General features: G+C 41.1%; 1 protein-coding gene across 1 annotated transcript in view; it reads right to left on the bottom strand.

Annotated features, from left to right (window-relative positions):
- The window catches only part of SVIL (supervillin), a 202,954-nt gene that overhangs the window by 46,509 nt on the left and 132,737 nt on the right, over positions 1–23,708 (bottom strand). Inside the window, exons 9-18 of the mRNA XM_025041258.1 lie at positions 13,203–13,283; positions 10,077–10,973; positions 9,546–9,716; positions 8,805–8,839; positions 8,161–8,222; positions 7,753–7,892; positions 6,388–6,483; positions 4,555–4,798; positions 3,555–4,131; positions 2,501–2,726 (exon numbers count right to left, since the gene is read on the bottom strand). Of these exons, the coding sequence (XP_024897026.1) occupies positions 2,501–2,726; positions 3,555–4,131; positions 4,555–4,798; positions 6,388–6,483; positions 7,753–7,892; positions 8,161–8,222; positions 8,805–8,839; positions 9,546–9,716; positions 10,077–10,973; positions 13,203–13,283 (2,529 nt within the window). The remainder of the gene's footprint in view (positions 1–2,500; positions 2,727–3,554; positions 4,132–4,554; positions 4,799–6,387; positions 6,484–7,752; positions 7,893–8,160; positions 8,223–8,804; positions 8,840–9,545; positions 9,717–10,076; positions 10,974–13,202; positions 13,284–23,708) is intronic.

The following is a 23,708-nucleotide window of genomic DNA, read 5'->3' as shown; positions in this document are numbered from 1 at the left end:
TAAGGTTCCGACTTGACATTCAAGATGTCAGAAAAAGATAGAAAAAGATATGCTTCCTTGAGCATCAGACATGTTCTAAAAACAGAGTGCATTGAGGATTGAGTTGGGAGAGGTAGAGACTAGCCCCTGCTGTCAGTTCTGTCTACCACGTGACCCTCGTGGTCTCTGGAACTAAACCCTCCCTCGGAAAGAAGAAAAAGTTAGAATCAGGTATAAAAGTTCTTATTTTTTACATGCTACCTCAAAAAAAGAAAAGTAAAACTCAAATAATTAGCATTTTTATTTTAAATACGTCAAACTTCAATATCTCATTTTAACAGAAGAGAGGGATTATAAGCCCTTCCTAGGGAAAAGCTATCACAGATGGATTATAAAGATACGTAGTTCTGTGACTTCAGCAAAGTACAAATAAAAGCACCATTAAGATTAGGGGGGAGATCGCTGACAATATATTTCATATTAGCATAATTAATTATAAACAGCTGCTAAATAAAGTGTACCTTATCCATTTTTAAACATAGAGGTAGACCTCATTTTACTGTACTTTGCTATATAGAGCTTCACAGATGTTGCATTTTTTACAAATTATAGGGAGGACCCTCCACCAGCAAAAGGATTACAACGTGCTTTATTGAGATACTTGCTTTACTGTGGTGGTCTGGAACCAAACTCACAATATAACAGAGGTATGCCTGCAAATTTTAACAATTAAACTGAATAGCTAACTACTTAACGTGCATTCATTATCATCATGGTTCTGAACAGTTCGGAATTACTCTCAGAGACTGAGAGAAGTTCTGTCTCCCATTAGCCAGAGGTTCAGGTATATACAGTCAACTTTGAACACACTTCCAGGCAGTTCCCAGAAGCCCTACAGCCATCCTGGAACTTCTCAGATCTCCACAAAGCCTGGGTTAGGAAGCTCCGACTTTCTATCATCTTGTATTTTCCAAAATGAGAATTTTACAGGATTAAAACTCCTTTCAGAAAGATAGATATGTTAAAATTTACTAAATATAGGCACATCAGTAATTATTGCATTGTGGATAGACACAAAACTTTATCAAAAGTCCTAAGTCTCAACAGATAGATTATACCCAAAGATAAGGAATCTCCTTTACGAGCCTTTGAAAGAAAGGGTATATTAGTATTTCCATTGGATTTTACCCCCAGAAATATTTTCCGATATGTAGAATATCAGAACTTGTGTATAAGTGATGTTTATCATTAATTCCATTAAATGGTATCTCTTCCTTCTCACCTAACTGGGTATCAATAGTTGGATGTCTAGGACCGAACTCTCTTCGAGCCAGGTTTCTACAGAGGAGGACTTCATAGGCCACACAGCTTCCCTGATTAAGACATCACTTTGATTTGACTCATCCCATCAGTCCTTCGCCTCTGCCTCCTCAGTCTGGTAGGTCTGATTTATTGTGAATTTTAAATAACAAAGGTGAAAATAAATAAGATCTACCAACTTTACTAATTCGTTAGTTGAAAAAGACTCCATCTAATTAATATTTTATGAACATTGTTCAAAAGCTTGGCTTGAAAAACAGAATGAAGAATTTTCACTGTAGTTTGATATATCGTCTTAGGTAGTTTGGAATGTAGCTAGAAAAATAAGAGTGGCCGGAGCCTGACAGAGTGAGAAGATTTTCGAGAGGTGGGAGGTGCTGAGGCGGAGTCCAGGTGGGCAGAACCGGAAAGAGCCGATGGAAATAGTTCTGCCCATGAAATCGATGAGACCTTGCTCAGGTGTGTTCCTATCACCATTACATCTTTTGCTGCTCAGTTCAACAGTGGCTTAAGGTTAACAAGGAAAATACAACCTGAAATATTTAGCTCTCATTCTTCGTATCTCTCCCATTTAAAAATATCCTCTCAGCCCTCCATCATTCTTTTGAATGAAATGATGTTATGGTACTGCTATGCCAATGTAATCTTTCATAGCTATTATTTGAGAAAAACTTTCTAAATGCAGTTCAGAAAAGTCATCCATTTTACCTTCTATAAAATAAACAAAACTTAGATTCTAATACCAAAGATTTATATCCTAAATATGAATTTATCTTCCTTCTCTCTGCATATACTTTACACAAATAGTCACAAGCCATGGGTGCATTCATCTGAAGCCACGTGTATCCGAGAGGGAAAAAGCCGAGATCTCTGCTCCCACCACTGGACAGTCAAAGAATTTAATATAAAAAAAAGAAAAATAAACTGCAAACAAAAGAAGCAAGCAAATGTTTGCTTCTGTTGGTTTCCTCATCTGAGTCTGGAGCTGGCGTTCTTCCCGCGTTACCCAGCCAGGCACCGGGGCGAATGCAGTTCACTCTTAGATACCCCGACTTCCCAAGAATTCTAGCAAAACGGCACATCTTCTCATGCAGCCAGACTCCGATTTCCTCTCTTTGCCCATTAGTGGGATTTTTTTCTAAAAGCAAAACCTTAAGTTCCTCCCTAACAGAATGACTTCGCAATCGTTAAATCTGATTACCTTTCTTTAATTGACATGGTTTTGCTGGGTGAATCAAGGATGCCCTCCGCCACCGGCGCTTTGATCTCTCCAGCAGCAAACATCGCACATGGATTCTTATAGTGCTTCTCCTGTGCTTGTTCTGAAGGCTCGTGCTGTTTCCAGGACACTGGGGGTGCAGTCTGGGCAACGGTTTTCCCAGCAGCTGTGCCGGTCTGCTCAGAAGTGGGCTCCCCGAACTCCGCCGCTGGGAAGGAAAGGAGCGACGTCAGCACTTCCTCCTCCAGGCAAATGTACTCCCAGCTCGTCCCCCCCAACGATTCTGCACTTGGAGTTCAATCCGTGGGCACATGGCCCGTTACCCAATCCACTGGGATTTATGCAAATCTGCGGCATGCTACATTCTGTGAGAAAGCCAAACTTCCCAGTGGGTTACCCCGCACAGCAAACTGTTTTGTGACAATTGGTCTTTTCCTGTGTGCAAGGCACAGGAAGTTAGTTTTAACTGTATGCTCCAGAATGTTTCTACTCCTCCAAGACAATCTTTCACATTTCAAACATGCCACATTCGCAAGTCAAAAGCACTATTATAACTTGCACACTGTTATTTTATGTAGATGCAGAAAGAGAATGAAAGGCCTATGCAGTACAGTTTGCTAGTCTGCATAAGAGGGATGTAGAAAGTAAGCCTAGAAATCCACAGACCTGAGTTCAAGTCCTGCCCCCCTGTGCTTACCCAGCCCTGGACATTTGGGGTCACTGACTTATAAAAGGGCGAGCAGAGCTGGCAAGTTCACAAGGCTGTGATGTGAGCTAATGTGACCAGTCATTCAACCCCCTTATCAAGATGTGTGAAAGAGCGTCAGCTATTTTTATGGCTGAAAAACTGATAATCCACTGAACAAGTCAGATTCAAGGGGAAGAGAAGTCTGGGGGAGAGTGTCATTCCCGCTAAACTTCTCATCAATACTAAGTTATAAGCCCCTTCATAATTCAGTCAGAAACACTCACAGGCACATGCACACAATCAAGCAGAAACTAAAAACCCAGTCAGAAGCAGTCAGTAGCAACTCACCTCTCAGCGAAAACTTCCTCTTTGTGACATTCTCCATGTCCACTTTCTCCCCAAAGTGCTGCCGGTCCTTCAAGTCTGGAGTCCCTGGTGCGGTGCTTTCCACGGTGGAAAATTCCTTCAGCACGTCACCAAGAGGGGCGACGGGAGGACTGACTAGCTCCAGGCTTCCCTTCCTCAGGACAGCGTATTTCGTTTCCTTATGGCTGTCTCCTTCCCGGACTTGGTTGAGGATGGCGTAGGATGGCTCTGCTTCCTCAAAGGACCCGTACTTTCTCACACCTCCGTCCCGACCTGTCACGGCTCTCTTGTTCTCTGTCTCTCCCAATTCTCTCAATGTGCCTTTGTTCCCACTGCCTTCCAGTGAAAGCGGCCAGGCTTGGGACCTCAGAATGCTTCTAACTGGAGAGTCTGAATTTTCTATCGAAGAAGGAAACTTGTAGTCAGTGGCCCTTGGGTTGTCGTCCATGGATGGCTGTGTCCGCAGCTCCCCCGCATACATTGGAGTGACCGTGGATGCCACGGTGGACACAGATGTGTTGACAGTGGGCGAGAAAGGAATGAGCTTTCCCCTTTGCACCTGGGGTGGGGGGGAGGGACACAGTGAAGAAGGGAAAAGCCGATTTTAAAATATTGTCTCTATAGATCCCGGTGGATGGATAGACCTAGACTGAACTTAGTGCAGTGTAATGCCTATCTTAGTGGGAAACTGATCCTAGATATATTTATATAATGCATTTTGTTAGCTAAAATCCATCTGGGTGAAAAGCAGATTCTGCATCCTATTTTTCTCTCCAAAATGAACTCGTTCCAGATGATTCCGAATTATAAAAACAAGAAAAAAAAACATACTTGGCATAATGACTTTCTTAGGAATGAAGTTGTTACAGGTAGATCAATTACAGGTAGATCGCCTTGATTATATCATTAACCTAAGCTAGCACGGTGCGCCTACAGTTTAAGAACATACCCGCAAACTGAAGTTGGATTACGGGGCACCCACCTGTTCCACCTCTCCAAGCGTGACCGGCTGAGTTTGATAGCGAGCATTCATTCTCCTCTGTCTCACGTCTATTCTGTTTCGGGTAGAAATAGCTTTTGAGACTGGCTGGGACAATTTGTTAAACAAGGCCAACTTCTCGGCTAAGCTGAGAGTGGAAGAATCAGGTTCTCCTTGTTCAGCAGAATCTTTGCCCTCATTTGCCTGGTCTCGGGCTAAAGCCTTTTGGTGAGCAGAGGCCTGTAATCTGAAAGGGAGAAAAAGTCGGTAACATAGATAAAAGAAACAGAAGCCCACCACTGATTGTGTATATTAACTTTCTTTCCAGTGTCAGTTTTGGAAAGGGCTTATTTTCGCCCACGTACATTCAAGACAGGTGCAGGCACTTATTTAGCCATTAAATAAGACAGTGAATAGCAGAGTAGGCTGGTGACGCTAGCATTATCAGTTTCATGAAGAGCAGATATTTAGCTCTGAAATATCTCTAAAACTTGAACTTCCTGGTTAGGGAATCCTGGTTGGTTTGGACAGACCTAATTTTAGAGTTAGAGGTTGTATCGTTAGTATCAATAACCTGTAAGGCTACAGGGAGTCCTAAAGCATCACCGTATTTGGATATTATCTAATTATGTGGTTCTGAAGGTAGTCTTTTCATTTTAAATAATTAGGACATAGGATGCTTATTCTGTCGACAGCATTATCCACCACACAGGGTTTTCATTTTCACTTGCTAAACACAAATGGTTTCATTTGAAAGATTCTTTCACTCCTTCACTCTAGCACTTGCTCTCATAGGTTTTCTCTGTTCTCTTAAAGGCACTTAAATCTGTCATTCCCAGTCACTTGAAAAGTGAAGGAAATTTCAGGCAATGGCACGTCCCTCCGGCTTCCAGGCAGAGCGGAAGGCTTCCGGTTACATGGCCTCAGTGAATCCTCAAAGGTTTAAGACGAGGTCCCTTTGGCCACTGGCAAATCCAATTTTCAAAGCCAGAAAACAGTATCTTCTGCCATGACTCCAACTAATCACCACTTCACAAGTCGCCCCAGACAAAAGAGCAGCATGAGTGTTCTCAGGGTATAATAAGGATGGCAATAAAGGCGCTCTGAGGCTCGGTGTCTGTCCTGAGGTCTGGAGGCAAACTGGGAGGGTAACCTCAGAGCCGTCCCAGAAAGGTCCCCGCTTCTGGCTTGTGCCAGCTTTATTTCTGCACTGTCATTTTACTTCTTTTAGTCTTATTTTTAGCCTTTGTGTTTTGGCCCATAACAGTATAGTAGAGGGGCTATTCCCAAGTCTTAAGGACATAATTTTAAAACACGATAATAAAACATCTAAGTGCAGACACTACAAATACTTAATATCCTAATTTCCAAATACAACAGCATTGTCTGTACATTAGAAACAGGTAGAACTGTTTTTTTTTTTAACACATATTAAAGAAAACTGGGTATTATCAGAATGTCAACATTCATGTTAACTCCTATTTTTCTGTTAATCTTTACTAAGTGCTAGTATTTCACACTGAAGAATGACATTTCTTAGGGATGGCTATGATGATAAAAAACAGCAAGAAAACAAATGGATGAGTGAGTTAGTGTGATCTTAGTTCTAATACATCATGGAAGCGGGTAGATGATTTTTTTTTTTTTTTCCATGCAGGCGTACATGAAGTTATCAGGGTCTTGTACTATGACAAAACAAAATGCCACACACATCTGGAACAACTCATGACACTGACTTGTTTGTCAAGTAAACAAAAGGCATTCACGGTTTTAAGGTGCATCTGCAGTTAAGCGTCTTTGCCCTGGGGGCCGCATGCAGCTTCTGCTGTCCAGTACCTGGCAGGCTGCACAGTGCTCTTAGCTACAGTGGGACTAGGAAGTCTTGCCATTACGGGGTGGGCGGCCACCGGGCACGAAGCAGGGAGAGGCTCACTTTAAAGCAATGGCCAAAGAAGGAACATTCATAAGGAGAGAGAAGAGAAGAAGCATTAAGGAAAGCGTAGTTTTCAATTCAGAAATGCGAAATCAAATATTTTTGTACGGAATTATTTTCTCATTACTTCGGGAGAATCACAAAAGAACTGGAAAAGCAATGACAAAGTTAGGAAACAAGAGACAGAGGCTCAATGGAATAAGAATAGGTTTTTAGAGCTTGGAAAGGATTTACCCTATCTTTAGAAAAAATAGAGTCGGCCAGCCTCGTAAGGTGATAATTTTTCCTTATATTTACTACTTTCTCCCATGAGTAGCTGCTTTATGTTCTACTATAACCACTCACATATTTAAAAAAAAAAAATTAAAGTTAAAATTAAACTTATTTGCTAAGAGTTCCTAATAAGTATAGGATGTACTTTTCCTAAAATATACCAAGAAATCGAGGAATAGCTGGGGCAATAAAGGCAGCTGGGTCATCAAACGGCAGGTTCACAGGTATGGGCTGTGACAGAGAGGCCTCTTGGGATGTTAATGTCCTGATTACCATGCACTTCAGTTATTCAGGAAGTGTGTGTGTGTGTGTGTGTGTGTGTGTGTGTGTTCAGAGGAAGCACAAAAATAATTTTAAAAAAACTAATAAAATTTTTAGTTGATAGAAGCAATTTATCCCTGAATGAGTGAATTACTTTGGGAAATCCATTCTGAACATATTAAAACATACTGCTCAAAAAATTACTTTCCATAGTTTGGAAAGTTATCAAACTTCCAATTGTTTTTTTTTTTTTTTTTTAATTTAAAAACAAATAAAAAGAATCCTTCACTTTTCGAGACATATACTAAAATATCAATGGGAGAAATGGTATGTGGAGTTTTCTGGAAAATAATGCAGGAGGAAAGGAGAAGCGGGTGGGGACACAGGTAGAGCAGGAGCTGAAGATGCTGAAACTGGGTGATGAGAACGTGGGGTTCGGTATATTAATTCGTCTCCTCTCGTGTTGCAAATTTTCCATCGTAAAAGAGTTAAAAAATGCAGAGACAAAAAAATGAAGCAAAGCTCCTCTTCATGTTTTTCTAGGAGATACACTAGGTAACATGTCCCATTACCAGGTTCAGAGAGAGCAGTGAGGAAAATATCTAAACACCGGCTTGGCTGAGGCTTCTAATGAAACCATCTCCTGATTCACTCGTTTTATTTACAAGTCTTTAAATCTTTTTTTTTTTTAAAGACATTATCGCCCAGGCCAAGAGGCGGCGAGGGAGACTCACGTGGCTGCGATGACCACCTCCTCGCTGGTGACCGGCTGGGTGTGGGATCTGTCCTGCAGCCGCCGCAGCCTTTGCTCCACGGCCGCGTTTCGTGAGCGTCGCTTAGGGACGTTTTTCTCATCAAACGACTTTTCCATTTCCTGAGATCAGAAACGTGGTGGAATCCTTATGAATGAGAGGAAAGGAAACTGGGGCAGCAAAATGTCTCGACTCTGCTCCCCTTCAGACTCTTTATTGATCAGAAGTGAACACGTGTGCTGCTTCAGCTGGTAGTCGCACCAGCCGAGGACCTGGGGAGAACCATGGGTGGGCCAGAGCAAGGTGGGCCGCCGAGGGCCGGGAGCGGGATGCAGCTAGGAGCAGTGGATGTAGTGACAGTTTCTACTCAAACACTTTGGCACATCTTACCCTGAAAAGCAGCCTCTTGGCAGCGACACTCAGCTTGGCTCGCTCATCTACCTTTTCTTCATCTGTAAAAAGCCACGAGATAAAAACTGAACATCATTAGAAAATGCAGGCAAAGGCTCTCAAAAGTCTTCCAAGGCTGACCTGGAAATCCTTCGCACGTAAGAATAGATGTTCTAAAAATTAGAAATGGCGATATTTTCACCTCGTAGGGAGCCCCTTATTCTGCCCAGTGAAAATATGCTCATTTCCTTTGCAATTAACCAAACAAAACTCTATCTGGACAGTAATTTTCTACAGTACTATTTGATGAATTGAGATTTAATAATAGATTTTTTTTGAGAAGGAATGTCTCTTCTTCATCGTGAAATAGCAGCAGTAACAAGAAAAATCTGTTTTTTTTTTTTGTTGTTGTTCAAATCAGTTATTTTAATAATGCTCACTCCAGAGTTCCCTAATGCTCTCAAAAATAAGGGAAAGATCATCCAAAAATCTCACCTAGGTTTTATTATATTCACAGAAAGAAAGCCTGCAGAAAGGAAATTGATATGCACCATAACCTCATCCCCTCAAAAAAGCAAAAATCTTATTTAAATCTAATCCGGATAAGATGATAAAGAAGAAGCAAACGGAAAACAGATACTTACCGTCGGCAGTTGGCATTTCTGAATTTGAAGTAGACCTAGGAAGGATATTAGCAAATAATAATAACAAAAAATTAGCTGATGGGAGTAGAAGGTCCAAATATAATATTGTATTAAAAGTAAAAATAACAATGCAATGAAACTGTCTTAGAGAATATCATCCTGAGAGCACTTCTAGTTGTGAATACACATGTACAGTTAACAGACACTGTGGAGTGCGTGTGCACACAGCCCAGCCAAGTGCCCACCTCGTGGAGACAAACCAGGCTCAAGTACAACTTATTAAACACAACTGATGACAGGTGTTTAGACCAACCTTATCATTTCTAGGCATAAGCATGTGATAATATAAAACTCAAATACACCAAGTAGGCGGACATTAATAAAATGAATATAAAATCCCTCAGTTATTTTCGCTGTAAAATCTGGTGAATACTCAATATGGTTTCTAATTGAACAAGGGCATAAAAAATTAAAAAAACATTAAAAGAAGAAAAATAATGTTCAACTTCTCACGATCTGGATGCAATTTAAAACTGTGTCTTGGGAAATTGTTGTCACGGTCAACGTTTTTTTAAAAAACGCATTTATACAAGCCAAATAAACATCCCTTATCAATTAGATGGAAGGATTACGGAATCACCACACCCCATTTAAACAGGGTTGGGACCACCACTGTAGTGAGAACCCCATATGAGCTCTTTTAAGTACCTAGACCATGGAACTACACATACACATGCCTACCTATCCGATTCCTTTCGTTCTGCTGAGGTTATTGGTTGAGTTCTAAATCTCTCGGAAGTTTTTCTACTTTCACCAGGAGAAAAATACCGTCTTGGTTTCCGGGACCCTCTCTCCCGTTCCACAGTGGTAGGCAAGCCAACTCCTTTGGGTGACCTCTCAACCCGCGATTGGCTTTTAGAATCATCGAGAAAGAGTATACGGCAGGGAAACGGGGAGACAGAGAGAGAGAATAAAGCAAAGGTTTATGGATCTCAGTGAGTCAAGGCACAGACACTGCCAAATCCCACTGCACGCCTCTACCATGCACGTGAAGGAGGTGGAACATTCCAGAGACCCAATCCTCCAGCTCCCCATTAGTAGGCGGAAGCAGAATGGTAGTTTTGAAGCCGTTTTCTATATGGTCTGCCCTGCACACTTGTGAGCTAAGCTTAAATATGACTCAATGCAGGACACAACACAAGTGGAGAAGTGAATAATTCTGCCAAGGGCGTGCAAGTGACACATCAGGAGGACGTTTGAAATATCACCTACAGTTCGGGTTTCTTTCTGGCACTGGCAAATTCCAGAAATGCATTTCGGAGCTGGGCGACAGAGACCTTTGTGTCCAGCATGCTCGCTTCTACTTGGGGCCCCTCCGCTTTGGGACTCTGCATCTCCGGCTCTCCCTTGGCAGCTAGGTCCTTACGCTTCAGGGCCTGGAGCTGAGGGGGGCCCGTGTAGTCAGACAGGGAGCGGGTGAGGACCTTGTGCTTCCTCCTAGATGCTTCTTGTTTGTGACCTGAAGCTCCAGCATCTTGGAACACAGGCTCGCTCTGAACATACAAAACCATTTTGCTCTTGCCGGTTCTCTCAGTGAACTGGTGCTGAACTTGAGGTGAGTGTGATGAGTTTTCTGGTTCCTTTTGGTGTTCTAAAGTGACTGTGCAAGTAGCGGGCTCACCAAGGTCTTCATTTCCAGCCGAGTCTTCCTGGCTTCCTGCAAGCCCGCCATCCTCTGAAGCCAAGAGCGCTTTCCTGCTTTTCTCGAGAGCTTCAGTGAAGGGCACGTCTTCCTCTGCTTTTGATTCACAAATATGGAGGACGGGGGTATCCCTTCTCTCGTCTTCAAGAACCTTCAAGGTGGGAGGCTTTGTGACGTTCTGGGCGGCTGACCCCACCCAGCTGCACTCAGACACACTTTCTGGGGTTTCTGAGGTCACCATCACGGCAGTGTGAACGGGATCTGCTGGTTGGACATAGCCACGGATCGGCTGTCGCGCAGAGCCGGCCGCCTTGCCCGTGACCCTATCAAAGGCCGAGTTTTCTGACTGAAAGGGCAGGTAGGGCATCGGCACGGGCTGGTGTCTCCTCTGAGTTAAGGACTCTGAGCCAAGTTCGGGGCTGCTGCGAGCACTCTCCTCTTTCACCAATTTTTCTCTAACTTTAACTCTTTAAGAAAGAAAAAGGATTTAAGTTGCAACGTGCAGTAACTGCTCAATGGGAAGGAAGCATGCGCAGATCATGGATTACCAGTGAATGGAAATCAACCCAAAGAGAGAACGACTTGTGAGAAAGCATTTCTGCTGGTTAATGCCAGAAACCCACAGCTTGTGAGATGAATGATTCTCAGTCGAGCTTCTGAATATGCATTCGAATGCCGGTGTGGTGCAAAACTGATTGTACCCTCTGTAAAACTGAGAGGGGTCAGATGCTGTCCTGGGAGAGAATGAATGCCTTATGAATAAATGAATACCCAGAGGCCACAAAAAAAATTTCTTAATATATACCACAAGTATGCATGAGGGCACACTGAGGCTGATGCTGTGAATGGTAAGCTTTTTGCATGTATCTGCATCTTGGGGGTAGTTTCCAGGCATACAAACACCTATTGATCAAATGTAATTTCATTGTCTCCTGGAAATGTAAGAGCATTTATGATTATTATTTTTTTTTTATTGAGCTTAAGATACAACAATCACCTGTTTTCAAGCACTCAACTAAACATTTACAAGCTTTTTCATGCAATGCAGACCACATTCATTCATTCAGAAGATATGTGACCAGTTTGGACATTGTGACTATTAATAATTGCAGCACCAAGAAGAATGTTAGAAAAAAAAAATTGGTTGAAAGAATTAATAACGTAAACATTTTCTCTCCTCCGGAATTGCTATTAGGCCGTTAGTTAAAAAGTAATCTAAAAAGAGACTGCTCTAGTTGTTTCTAGAGCTATTTAAATAGCTGAGAGTAAAAGTGAAATCCATTTTAAAAGCTACTTTTCTATTTTTCTATTACTGCAGAAGCAAAATAGCCAAGAGCTCTGGCTGCGGGGTCTGAGGACACCTCGGCTTCAAGCCTGGCTCGGCCTGTTCCAGCCACGTGGTCTCAGGTTCTCTTAAAGGTAAAGTTGCTTTACCTTTTAAATGGAAATAATAGTGACAACATGTAATGTCATATCTGCAAAGCACATGGTTTAGTGCTTAGTAAAGAGTAAATATTTAACAGTGCTAGCTGGTTCTTATTTTTACTTTTTGAAATACCATGTAGTGAGAAAGGAGAAGTCACCGAAACTGCTAAAGAATGGATTGCTAATTGGGGATAATCTTTAAAAAAATAAAGAATGCCTTTGGAGTGAGAAAAGTGATTTCTTGGAGAATGTAAATATTTATTTACTTAAGATTAGCCAGCAAAAATTATTATTTCTGATATACACTTTTTGGAAGAGACTGTTTCCTTAAATGACAAATGTACCTGGCTAAATTTGATATAAACTCCTACATGTTTTTCAGCATAAGATACTGGATATCTATATGCACTTCATTATGGAAAAATCAAAGACACACATGAAAGGCAGTTACTCTGAACGATTCAGGAAAAAAAAAAAGCATTCTGAGTTGTTATTTTTCTCAGGGCCTAGGCAGTGTTAGACTAGACAATTTTCATATTTATAAGCTTTGTTAATCAAAAGGAGACTGAAATGTGGTTCAAGTTCTCCTGTGGAATGTGTCCTTCTAATCAGAGACAATCTGAATGTTGTCCTCAGCTGAGAACAAAGTGACTGTTAGAAACTCAATATATGGGTGCTTTGTCCTGCCAATGACTTACTCATTCTTACTCCTTCTGCCTCTCCCTGCCCCCAACCTTGAAAATGAAATGATAGGGGTTTTTTGTCTGCTTTTAATACCACAGGCCCTCAATGTAACTGTAGGAAATTAACTATTGGCTTAGAGATGAGGAGACAGGAAAACAAGGAGGCTGGAAGCGCCAGGTGAAGGGTGGGGATGGGGGTGGGGGTTGCTGACAAGATGGGACACTAGCTGGTTAGCCGGCCTCAAGAGGAGAGCAACCCAGAGGTGCCAGCTAGGTCGTCACCACTGCCTCTACCTGGCAGTCAGTGAGCTGGTGAGAGATGAGAAAAACAGGAGGGGCAGCCAAAAGATTTTCTAAAAGAGGAGCAAGAGGATATGCTATTAGAAGGGATTAGGGCAACCGAAGGAGAAAAGCAAATGATTAGCAGGTAACGTCTAGCAGCACCTTTCGGACACGTGATTTTCAAATGCATTGCAGTTAGAAGGAGGAGAGTCCGTGCTGGGTGATGTGTGGAACAGCAAGGCAAGGCAGCGGGGAGAGGAGAAGCACTCACAAAACAAAAGCCAGGAATTTCCACGCGGGCGATACCTGGAAGGCCAGTTGATAAGTGAAGGTGTGTCCCCTTCGGAGTCTTTCTGTAGAAACCACTCATGTTTGGGTTTCCCTATACTATCACGTACAAAAAAACAAAACTTCAGATAATTCCTATTAAAATGTCAACGTATACACAGATTTAATGATTATAATTTAAGATCTAAAGGCTGACTTTTGTTAAGTAAAGAGTGATTTTGGCTTTTGAAAATGGATAACCCCATTTTTTTCATGAGATTTATATTTATGTCATGGACTTTCCAGGACATTTGGCTTACTACCGAAACCAAGAGACAGAAGTAAATATATCTAAAGCCACCAAATAAAGTGTGTGTGTGTGTTTTTTTTTTTAAGTAATTTGAAAGTATTAAGAGTTGGTTATATTCACAATGGGCCCACAAATACCAGACAATTCTCTTGTAAAAAGTTGGATTAAAAATATAAGGCAACTAATATCCATAAGTTTTGCTAAGGTACATTGGTAAACAGCCAAATATAAAAAGTGTCCAAAAGAGTACCTATTAAATAAAGGTAATAAGTAAAAAGAAAGTCAATAAGGTCATATCTTTAATTACTATTATATGTTTTCCTTTTATATTTATCACTGAATAATACAGCCAACGTAAGTTACCAACACTAATTCAAGTCTATTCAATAAAAGTTTTGAGTGCCTACTTTGTACAAAGCACTGAGCTAGGTTCTGAGAAGTAACAAAGGTGAATCACATATCATCCAGCCATTAAAAAACTTATAACATGCTAGGCAAGATAATATATGATTTACACATTCATTCCTCAATGTACAATCGAATATAATGCAAGGTTGAATATGACAAATACAGCTGACCCTTGAACAACATGGGGTTGAACTGCAAGGTGCCACTTGGAGGAGGATTATTTTTAGTAAATATACAGTCAGCCCTCCATATCCTTGGGTTTTGCATCTATGGATTCAACCAACCATATTTCTTTAAATACAGTATTTTTGATCCGTGGTCGAGAATCCACGGATGCAGAGGGCTAGTTGTATGCATTGTTCTATGTTATTTTCTATCAGGGACTTGAACATCGCGGATTTTGGTATCTGCTGGGGCGGGGAGCAGTCCTGGAACCAATCCCCAATGGATACCGAAGGACAACTGTAGTTAACTTTTTAGGGAGTCGAGTTAAATGAGGTGTCCCCAAACTCCATGTTGTTCAAGGGTCAATTGTAATTACACGAGGTTGAAGATATTAGAGAAAAATAATAGGCAAAGGAAATTGTGTGTAACTATGCAAAGTGAGACACAGGAGGAATACTCAAAAACTTACCTGCATCCTCTTACAAAATGGAAATTCTATATGTGAGTTATAGTTTGCCAGCTCAAACCCTTACAACCTATCTGCAAGAGTTCTTCCATACCAGGCTGGAAACACATTTTAGATCAAAGCAAGAATCTGTCTGTCCCCATTTCTGTACATTTTGCTGTGAAATCTGTTACAGTCTAGACTTGAACTTCTGTTTCTCCAGTGATATCCCCCCATCTTTCTATACCTAGACCTATCACCCACCTCCCTATCTCCACTATTATAATAATTTAGCCCATAGCCAATAAATAATTCAGACGTATGGGAAGCCATTTTATTTCTAAGTATAAAGGGTCTAATTTCTCAACATTTATTTAAACATAGAGACAGTTTAGCATATCGTCTGCAGCTAAGTAAGAATACAATGCAACATAGCACAGGATATAGAGGAAGAAGAGGGAGTGATGAGTACTTACTTTTGAAAGTTATATCAAGTTCATATAACTAATACGTCTACATTGCAGAGTTATTTTAAGGCCCAGATTTTTTTTTGTATAATACAGTGCTTTGTAAACTGTGTAGTATTAAACAACTTTCTGAATGTGACCTTCACTGATAAGAATAAAACTTGGTCAGAACCACCATAAAAAATTTTCAGGGGCTTAAAAATATGTTGAGTTGGCTTTTGTAAAGTGAAAACAATAGACAGACACAGAGGGGACTTGCTGGGCTCCATTAATTCACTACTACTGAGATATGAAGCTGGACAAAAAAAACCCAAGTAACTTCTACCATGGTAGAGGAGACTCAAATTTTGACATTTTGTATATATTACAAACGTAGGTAAGGAGAAATAAACGCATTGTGCTGAGAACATGGTAAGCTCCTCAAAAAGCTAGTCTCCTCCTCTTCTTCCTTCTTCATTAGACAACACAGTACAGCACATTTATATTTTAAAGAGATGATACATCATTCCCAATTCAGAAGTCATGTGATTTTAAGGCAGGCGGGTACAGCCTCACCAGGAGAGCTCAAGCTTGTCTTAAATGAGTTTAATGCAGGAGTGATTTAGAACAGTATATCTCCAAGTAACGCTTTCAGGAACCTGGAGATTGGCTAAGGCATTTACTCGGGTGAGCTTTTCTGCCATCAAAACCTTAAAATAAAAATTGGTGATGAGGAGAGACCTAAATTTAATTAAATACTGGTTATTTAATTAAACAAGGCTGTCCTGGGCACTTCATGTCCACTTTACTGCAAAACGTGGTCCCTTCTCAGTCATTCTCTCACTCACCTACTAACAGCACTGGATACAGGTAATCGACCACTCACTCCCATCACTTGCCGTCTACCTCACTCAGCAGCCTTCTTTGTCGATTCCTCCTCACCACCTGCAACTTCAGAGGTCAGGATGCCCATGACTGTCTCCTTTCCTCCTCCATCAACAGTCTATGCCTTGATGATCTCACTCAGCTTTTACTTCCATGCTGACAATCTTCCAAGGTTTATCTCCACTCCGATCACCCCCTTGAACTCAGACTCCTGGATTCAACTGGCTAGCTGACATTTCCTTTTGGATACCTAACGGATGGTTTACATTTCACACGTCCAAAAAATAAACTCTTAATTTCCCTCCAAACCTCACTTGTACTGGAGCTATCTCTATTTCAGCAAATGGAAACTCTTGCACTGAGGTGCAACGGCCAAAAATTTGAGCTCACCTTTGACTCCTCTGTTTTTTTCATACCCCACATCTAAGTCATCAGCAAATCCTATTGGTTACCTTCAAAGTATAACCTCTTTTTACTACATTTGTAGCTATCACTTGAGTTCAAGCCACCACCATCTCACACTTAGATTACTGAGATGATGGTCTAACTAGTCTACCTATTTTCATATTTTCCCCACCTTTAGTCTATTTTCATCAGAATTGTTTTTAAATAAAAGGCAGATCTGTCATTCCTCTTTTCAATACCCTTATATGGCTTCATTTAGAGCAAAATCCATAGCCCTCATGATGGGCTACAGGGCTGTCCTCATCTGCCCACCCCTCCTCACACATCTCCCCTCTCCCTCCCCTCCCCCTCCCCCATCACCTCCCCTCAACCCCATGCTCCTGCCTCACTGGCGACTGGGGGCCTCCTCGAACACTCCACGCAGTGTCCATGCAGGCACTATTTCTGCCTGGATGAATCCATCCTGATAGGTGCATAACTTGCTTCCTCACTTTATGTCGGCCTCTGCTCCACGATTATCTTCTCAGAGAGACCTTCCTAACCACTTTATATCAAATAGGAACCCTTAATCTTTACGCTACTTTCACTGAATCGCTCGAATTTTCTTCATAGCACTTACTACACCTGTCACATTGCATACTTATTGTCTCTTCCTTCACCAGAGTGTACATGCTTCTTAAGAGAAGAAGCTATTGCATCATTAGCTCTCAGAACAGCGTGTGAAAAATAGCCAGTCTCAATAAATATTTGTAGAATGGGTGAAATGTTGAACGTTAATCTCTACGACAAATCTCTGAGGTATTCTTACCCTCATTTTATAGATGAAGAGAGAAAGGTGCAAAAAAAGTACATTAACTGCCCAAGATCACATGATCTTGATTAATGAAAGGATGGGGCTTGCTATGGAACCCCACAGCCTACATCATCTATTTCTCACAGGCTCCCGCATTCTAGAAAATAACTGCCTTCCTGGTTGAAATGAGTAGTGATGTAGTTGTGATGTCAGTGGTCATGTGCTCTAGGGCAGGGGTCCCCAACCCCCAGGCCGCGGACAAGTACAGGTCCATGGCCTGTTAGGAACCAGGCTGCATAGCACTATTTGCAGCTGCTCCCCAGCGCTAGCATTACTGCCTCAGCTCCACTGCAGATCATCAGGCATTAGATTCTCATAGCCGCCAGAAAGGTTGGGGACCACTGCTCTAGGGCTCAGCAAGGAAAGCACCAAAGGGTTGGTGCTGCCCTGGTCACACCCACAACCCTGACCCATATACTGTCTCTCCAGCAGACAGCTACTCAATTACCTATAAATCCTGCAAAACCTAACCATCTTCTTCTTCCATTTCTCCAAATGTACAACATGAAGTAAAAGGTGTCTGGCAGTGAAGAGCAATTTGGCTCACAGGGCACTTGCTGCTGAAGGGTGTTGGGAGAGAAGGGAGATGCGGGAGCCCAGATATGGCAAGGTGGGTGAAATTTTGTCTCCTTCTTCCACCAAAGAAATCTATAGCAGAAGGCGAGTATAAGAATCAACCATTTGGAAATGAGAAAATTGATGGGAGGAATAAACTGAGACCAGGTGATACTGGATGTTATGAGGAAGGGATTATAGTCTGAGGACCAAGAGAATATTTCAGCTGGACTGATCTCTTGGCTCCCCCATATCCTCCAGAAGAACAAAATACTAATGTAACATGACACCTAATGCATGAAACCTAAGTCCCACATTCACAGGTACTTTGCAGACTTTACATCACAATAGCTAAGTATCAACTGTTCATCAATAAATATTAATGTGTTGGCTCTGACATATGTGTAATGCCAGCATCAGGGAAAATAATTTTAGCATGCACGCCTGACTTCTTTGTGTTTTGACCATTCACTAGGTAATCTGAAATTAAAAATCAGGTCTGTATAAACTACGTTGTCCATCTTGAGAAAAAAGAACAAGGCTGGAGGCATCACTCTGTCTGACTTCAAATTATACTATAAAGCAACAGTAATCAAAACGGCATGGTATTGGCAGCAAAACAGACACATGGACCAGTGGAACTAATTTGGGACAAAAAAGCCAAAAAAACATACAGTGGAGAAAGGAAAGCCTCTTCAATAAATGGTGCTGGGAAAACTGGAAAGCCACCTGCAAAAGAATGAAACTAGACTGTTGTCTATCACCACACTCCAAAATTAACTCAAAATGGATTAAGGACTTGAATATAAGACCTGAAACAATAAAGTGCATAGAAGAAAACAGGAACTAAACTCAAGGATGTTGGACTTAAAGAGGCTTTTACGAATTTGACCTCAAAGGCAAGGGAAGTAAAAGCAAAAGTAAATGAATGGGACTACATCAAACTAAAAAGCTTCTGCTCAGCAAAAGAAACCGTCGACAAGGTAAAGAGACAACCATCAGAATAGGAAAATATATTTGCAAGCAATGACTCTGATAAGGGCCTAATATCCAAAATATACAGAGAATTCATATAACTCAATAACAAGAACAACAACAAAAAACGATCCAATCAAAAAATGTGCAGAGGACCTGAACAGACACTTCTCCCTAGAGGACATACAAATGGCCAAAAAATATATGAAAAGATGCTCAACATCACTATCTATTAGGGAAATGCAAATCAATGAGATACCATCTCATATCTGTTAGCTATAATCAACAGGACAAGTAATAATAAATGTCGGAGAGGATGCGGAGAAAAGGAACCCTCATACACTGCTGGTGGGACTACAAACTGGTACAGCCACTATGGAAAACACTGTGGAAGTTCCTCAGAAGACTAAGAATTGATCAATATGTGGCGACAAAAAGAGATCTAACTATGGGAGGTGAACACACAGTGTAAACACACATATGCCTCACTGTTAAAGTATACAGCTGAAACTTGTTGGATTTCGTTAACCAATGTCACCATTAAAAAAAATAAATAAATAAAAATTAAAAAAAATTATAACCACTTAAGATGGCCTTTTTAAAATTGAGAATATTATAAACAGTCAACATTAACATTTCTCCTATGATTTTAAATAATTTCATCGAATTTTTATATAACGTCTTTTGCATTGACAAAAACAAAATATTCAAGGGATATAGTTTTATATATTAAAAATCTAAAACTACAGCACAGAAAATGGGTTCCTGGTTATCAGGGCCTGGGGGCTGATAGAACTGTTGTATATCTTGATTGTAGTGATAGTCACACAATTTTATATAGTTGTCAAAAATTCGTGGAATTTTGCGGATAAGGGTGAATCTACTATCAGTAAATTACACCTCAATAAAAATAAAATTAAAAAAGCTTAAGCCTTCTGAAAACTATAATTCAGCCTTCATAATTGATCTAGACAAGAGTCAGAGTTCAAAGATTTACTTTGGCACAGATGTTCAGTGCAGTTAATGGGATTTTCAAATTCAAATATCTTTTTTCATTCTTTAAAAGCAAAAAAAAAAAAAAAAAAGATTAACAAATGAAAAGTCAGTAAAATGTGGACCACACACAGTCAATGCCACAAAATCTATTTTGGATCTTTTTTCTTCCTTTCCTTCAAATTTTCTCCCCAAAGTCCTAAGAGACCGAGAAACCTGAGTTAAGAACTAAGAAGAGCTCAGAGTGGCCCCTTCAGTGTTTACATTGGTAAAGAAGCCAAATTCTTCCTCTGGAAAGCTGATTAAATGCATGCCCTGGCTCCCAAAAATAGTGAATCAAAGTACAGAGCTGATCTGGCTAATTCACAGGCACCGCAAAACTATGGAACACAGTGGAAGTGTTTGGGCTGAGTTTTCCACTGTGGAACACAGCCTGATTACAATATTGCATCCCAAATTCAGATGAAAAATTACATCATATTTTAAAAGTACAAAATTGATTTCTGGCATTGTTTTGGAGAAGTAGTATAAAAACAGGTGAGTTTTTAGAAATAAGAAAAAAAAAGATTGCATCCGAACAGTGGTGACAAAGCCTTGGGTTTTCTCTTTATTTCTTAAAATCTTACACGGATACTGTTATTTTATGCAGTATTCTTTAATGTTGTGCTTAACTATTTTTCATAATTAAGGCTTAGTTTAAAAATGCACATTGGGAAGGAGGAGTTTTATATGACATAATGAGTTGAGTATACGATATGACCAGGCTACAACAGCTAAGCACGGTTAAGAATCAGTGTTGATGGACAGACACAAGGATGATAAAACCTTTTCTGCCTTGATTGGGGAAAAGGTTATACGTTCCCCAAAACTCACCAACCTGCAACCTTAAACTATGTGCGTTTTGATGTATATCACACCTCAGTTAAGAATTATAGAGTGAGGACTTTTTTTGAGCAATGAAAAGTTAGAAATTCAGAATTTTCTTGGGGCAGAAGCCGGATACACATGAGATAACCGGTTTCTTCCATCTCGCTGAGCTAATCTAGCGCTGAACCCCAAAATGCTATAGCCTCGGCCAGGAAAGGCCGATGGCAGAAGGTACATGCAGCTGGACAGTCTGAGAAAGTGCTGGGGTCTGAGGAAGGTGCTGTCGCGAGCCTTCCGAAGCAGATCAAGTTTCTGGTTCCCAGCTGGGTTTGGATTTTCATGTCTCCTGCTTGGATTCTAAGGACCCCTCCTAGAACAAAGTAATCCAGGGATCTGACCAGCTTAGTCATGAGACCAGCTCAGAAGTGGCCTTTCAGAGCTGGAGGTTGAATTTACCAGCCCTCAAAAGCAGCCACTGGGTTTTTTTTGCTCACTTATCACACAGTTCCCACTCACAGTTTAATAATATTTACGAGCATACTGACTCAAGACTATTACACAAGAATTCTAACCTCAAAGTGGAAAAAGCTTTATAGCATAAACAAGTGCTACTCAAAGCGTGTGCAGCATGCCGATTGTGTCACTGGTCGACGATTAAAGGCTCGCACCAGAGTGAAAGTGAATGACATCCTTAGCCTGCCGTTTAGTGCAGCTGACGTTTTCCTCGTAGCCTGACTTTGTCGATGAAGGAAACGACTCATGGTTCACATTTAGGCACAAGTTCCCGACAGACTGTGGACTGATAAAGGGTTTGCAGATTGGCTATTCAAGTAGCACTGCCATAGTTTGGTGACACTTTAAGAAAACAGAAAACAGTAGAACATTTCATTCAAAAATGACATACCGAGCCACTTGGCTTGTGCTAGATGCTGGGCAGTAGCAGGGCAGGAGATGAGACAATGACTACGATGAGGCATCTATGCTTCCAATCTTATGGACTGGCATAATAGCAAATTCATGGTGCCATTCATGGTTTGTGAGAATCCTGACAAAACTGCTAAAATTCCCTTCTGGGTACGTCAGCCTTGTAGGACGTTGGCCATTTGAATGTCCTTTTTCCTAAGACATGAGGTGCAGGTGAAGCTGTGTTTGTGAGAAACCTAAAACTAATCTGGTTCATGATCACTTTCTCCTCTTTTCCTTTTTGGCAGAATCATCATCAGCAAAAAGCCAGTCGGATAACATTGGGCTCTCTATGCCGAGCCAAGCTTGAACTTTATAACTGTGCTGGAAAATTAACTATTTGATAATGAGAAGAATGGACGGGTTTGAGAGTCTAAGTACGAGAGAATGTGGAAGAGACTCCAAAAATGATTCCATGTTCTATTAAGACAGGGAGAGGTTTATGAACACTTGGAAAGGTCGAGGAAGCAGGGCAGGCAGGAAGGCAGCCTCTCTAGACACATTCTCATTTGTCAACAATTCAATTAGTATGAGATACCCAGATGTAATTTGACACTACAGAACACAGGTGGACGAGGACCACCTGTGCTATTGACAGTTCGCTTTCGTTAATGTTCCCCAAGATTGGACTAGCCATTTTGGCAGTCACATAAAGAACCTGCTGTCAACTAAAACTCCTAGGTCTGTTTCCCATGAACTGTTGTTAAATCAGGTTTCCCCAACCTTGAACTTGTACACTGTTCTTTCCCCCGTCTAAGTACAGAACTTTATTAAATTACCTCCTGTTAGTTTCCGACCATTGTTCCGAGTACGTGTGCTCCTTTGCCACTGTGCTCCCAATCCTTCTCTCTCCCTCACCCTTCTCCTCATCTCTCTTCCTGCTCTGTCCCTCCAACCAGTCTCTCTGTTTATGCCACCACACTTATTTACAATCTCTCTCCCAGAAATTTGATCACCCTATCATGGATATCTTCTAGATTAGCTAATGAAATGACAAACAGGACCAAGTTAATGGCAAAGTTTAACCTGGAACCAGAGACTTCATTATCTCATGCCTGGGTAACTGCAAACACCGCGTCCGTGGTCTCCATGACTGAAAATAATTCTCTTTCAGACCAATCCTCCACACTCCTGCAGAGCGATCTTTCTAAAATACATGATCAATCATCCTTGCTCTAAAATCCTTTAGGCAGTCCCACTGTCCATGAGGCAAGGACCAGATGCTTTGCTGTGTCATACAAAGCACGCCCCGGGATTGGTCCCCACCTGGCTCTTGGCCTCACCTAGTCCCCTTCTTTCTAGGTTTACAATGGACATCTGCACCTCCCTGCCTGGGGCAGTGTGCCCTCCAGTCCTGCACACTCACCACATCCTTAAGGGCTCGGTTCAATTATGATCACTTCCTTCAGGGGAAGAAGTGATACATCATCTTGGTATTCCCACGGCACCTAACCTTGGCCTCTAGAACCTTATTTACACCATTGTGTTTCGTTATTTCCCACATTTTAAAAAATGATATGCCCAGCTAGAATGAGAGTGCCTGGAACATAGAAGGCTCAATGGCTCAATATAATTTTCCTCACTGATCAGCTAAACTACCTTAGAGCTGAAATTAACCCATAAATCAATACCTATGAGGTATGGATAGATGGATAGATACCTACTGAGTTTGGATCCTCCTGTACTACAAGTGTTCATTTAGTTTATGAAGGCCACATAAAGGTTACCTTACATAAAGGTTACCTTATGTAATCCACATAAAGGTTACCTTATATAAATCCACATAAAATGTTCCTGTAACACCCCTGATCTTTTCTAAAATTTCTAACCACCAAAAGGCAAAAGGGCCAAACTCTGTTTGTCCACTATGATGGAAAATAGAACTGACACAAATAACAAGAGCAGAGTATAATGGAAAGGTCTGATGGATTCAGAGAACTTGAATGAATGAATAATGGATAGAGACTCAGTTTTGTTAAAGTAGCTATATGGTCTTAATCTAGTTACTTATGTTCTTTAATCTTTAGTTGCTTCATGTATAAAATAGGTTTTTAAACTAAATAATCTCCAGGGTTATTTATGTTTCTAAGAATTTAAACTTCTTTAAAATCAAGTATTTATTTTGTGGAGTATTGGGGTGAGTGAACTCCCCGTAGGGCAGAGGTTACCTCAGGTGTAAGAACTATTTTAATGATGTAGCAACTGGCTGGCAGAGAATTATATTACCAGGAGTAAGAACTCACCTTCAGTTGGCCTGGATGATAGGAGTTGCTCT

This window comes from Pteropus alecto, unplaced genomic scaffold (assembly GCF_000325575.1).
Source record: "Pteropus alecto unplaced genomic scaffold, ASM32557v1 scaffold269, whole genome shotgun sequence".
Lineage (NCBI taxonomy): Eukaryota > Metazoa > Chordata > Mammalia > Chiroptera > Pteropodidae > Pteropus > Pteropus alecto.
The sequence above is the reverse complement of the archived record's forward strand: the minus strand, read 5'-3'. Positions and strand labels throughout refer to the sequence as shown.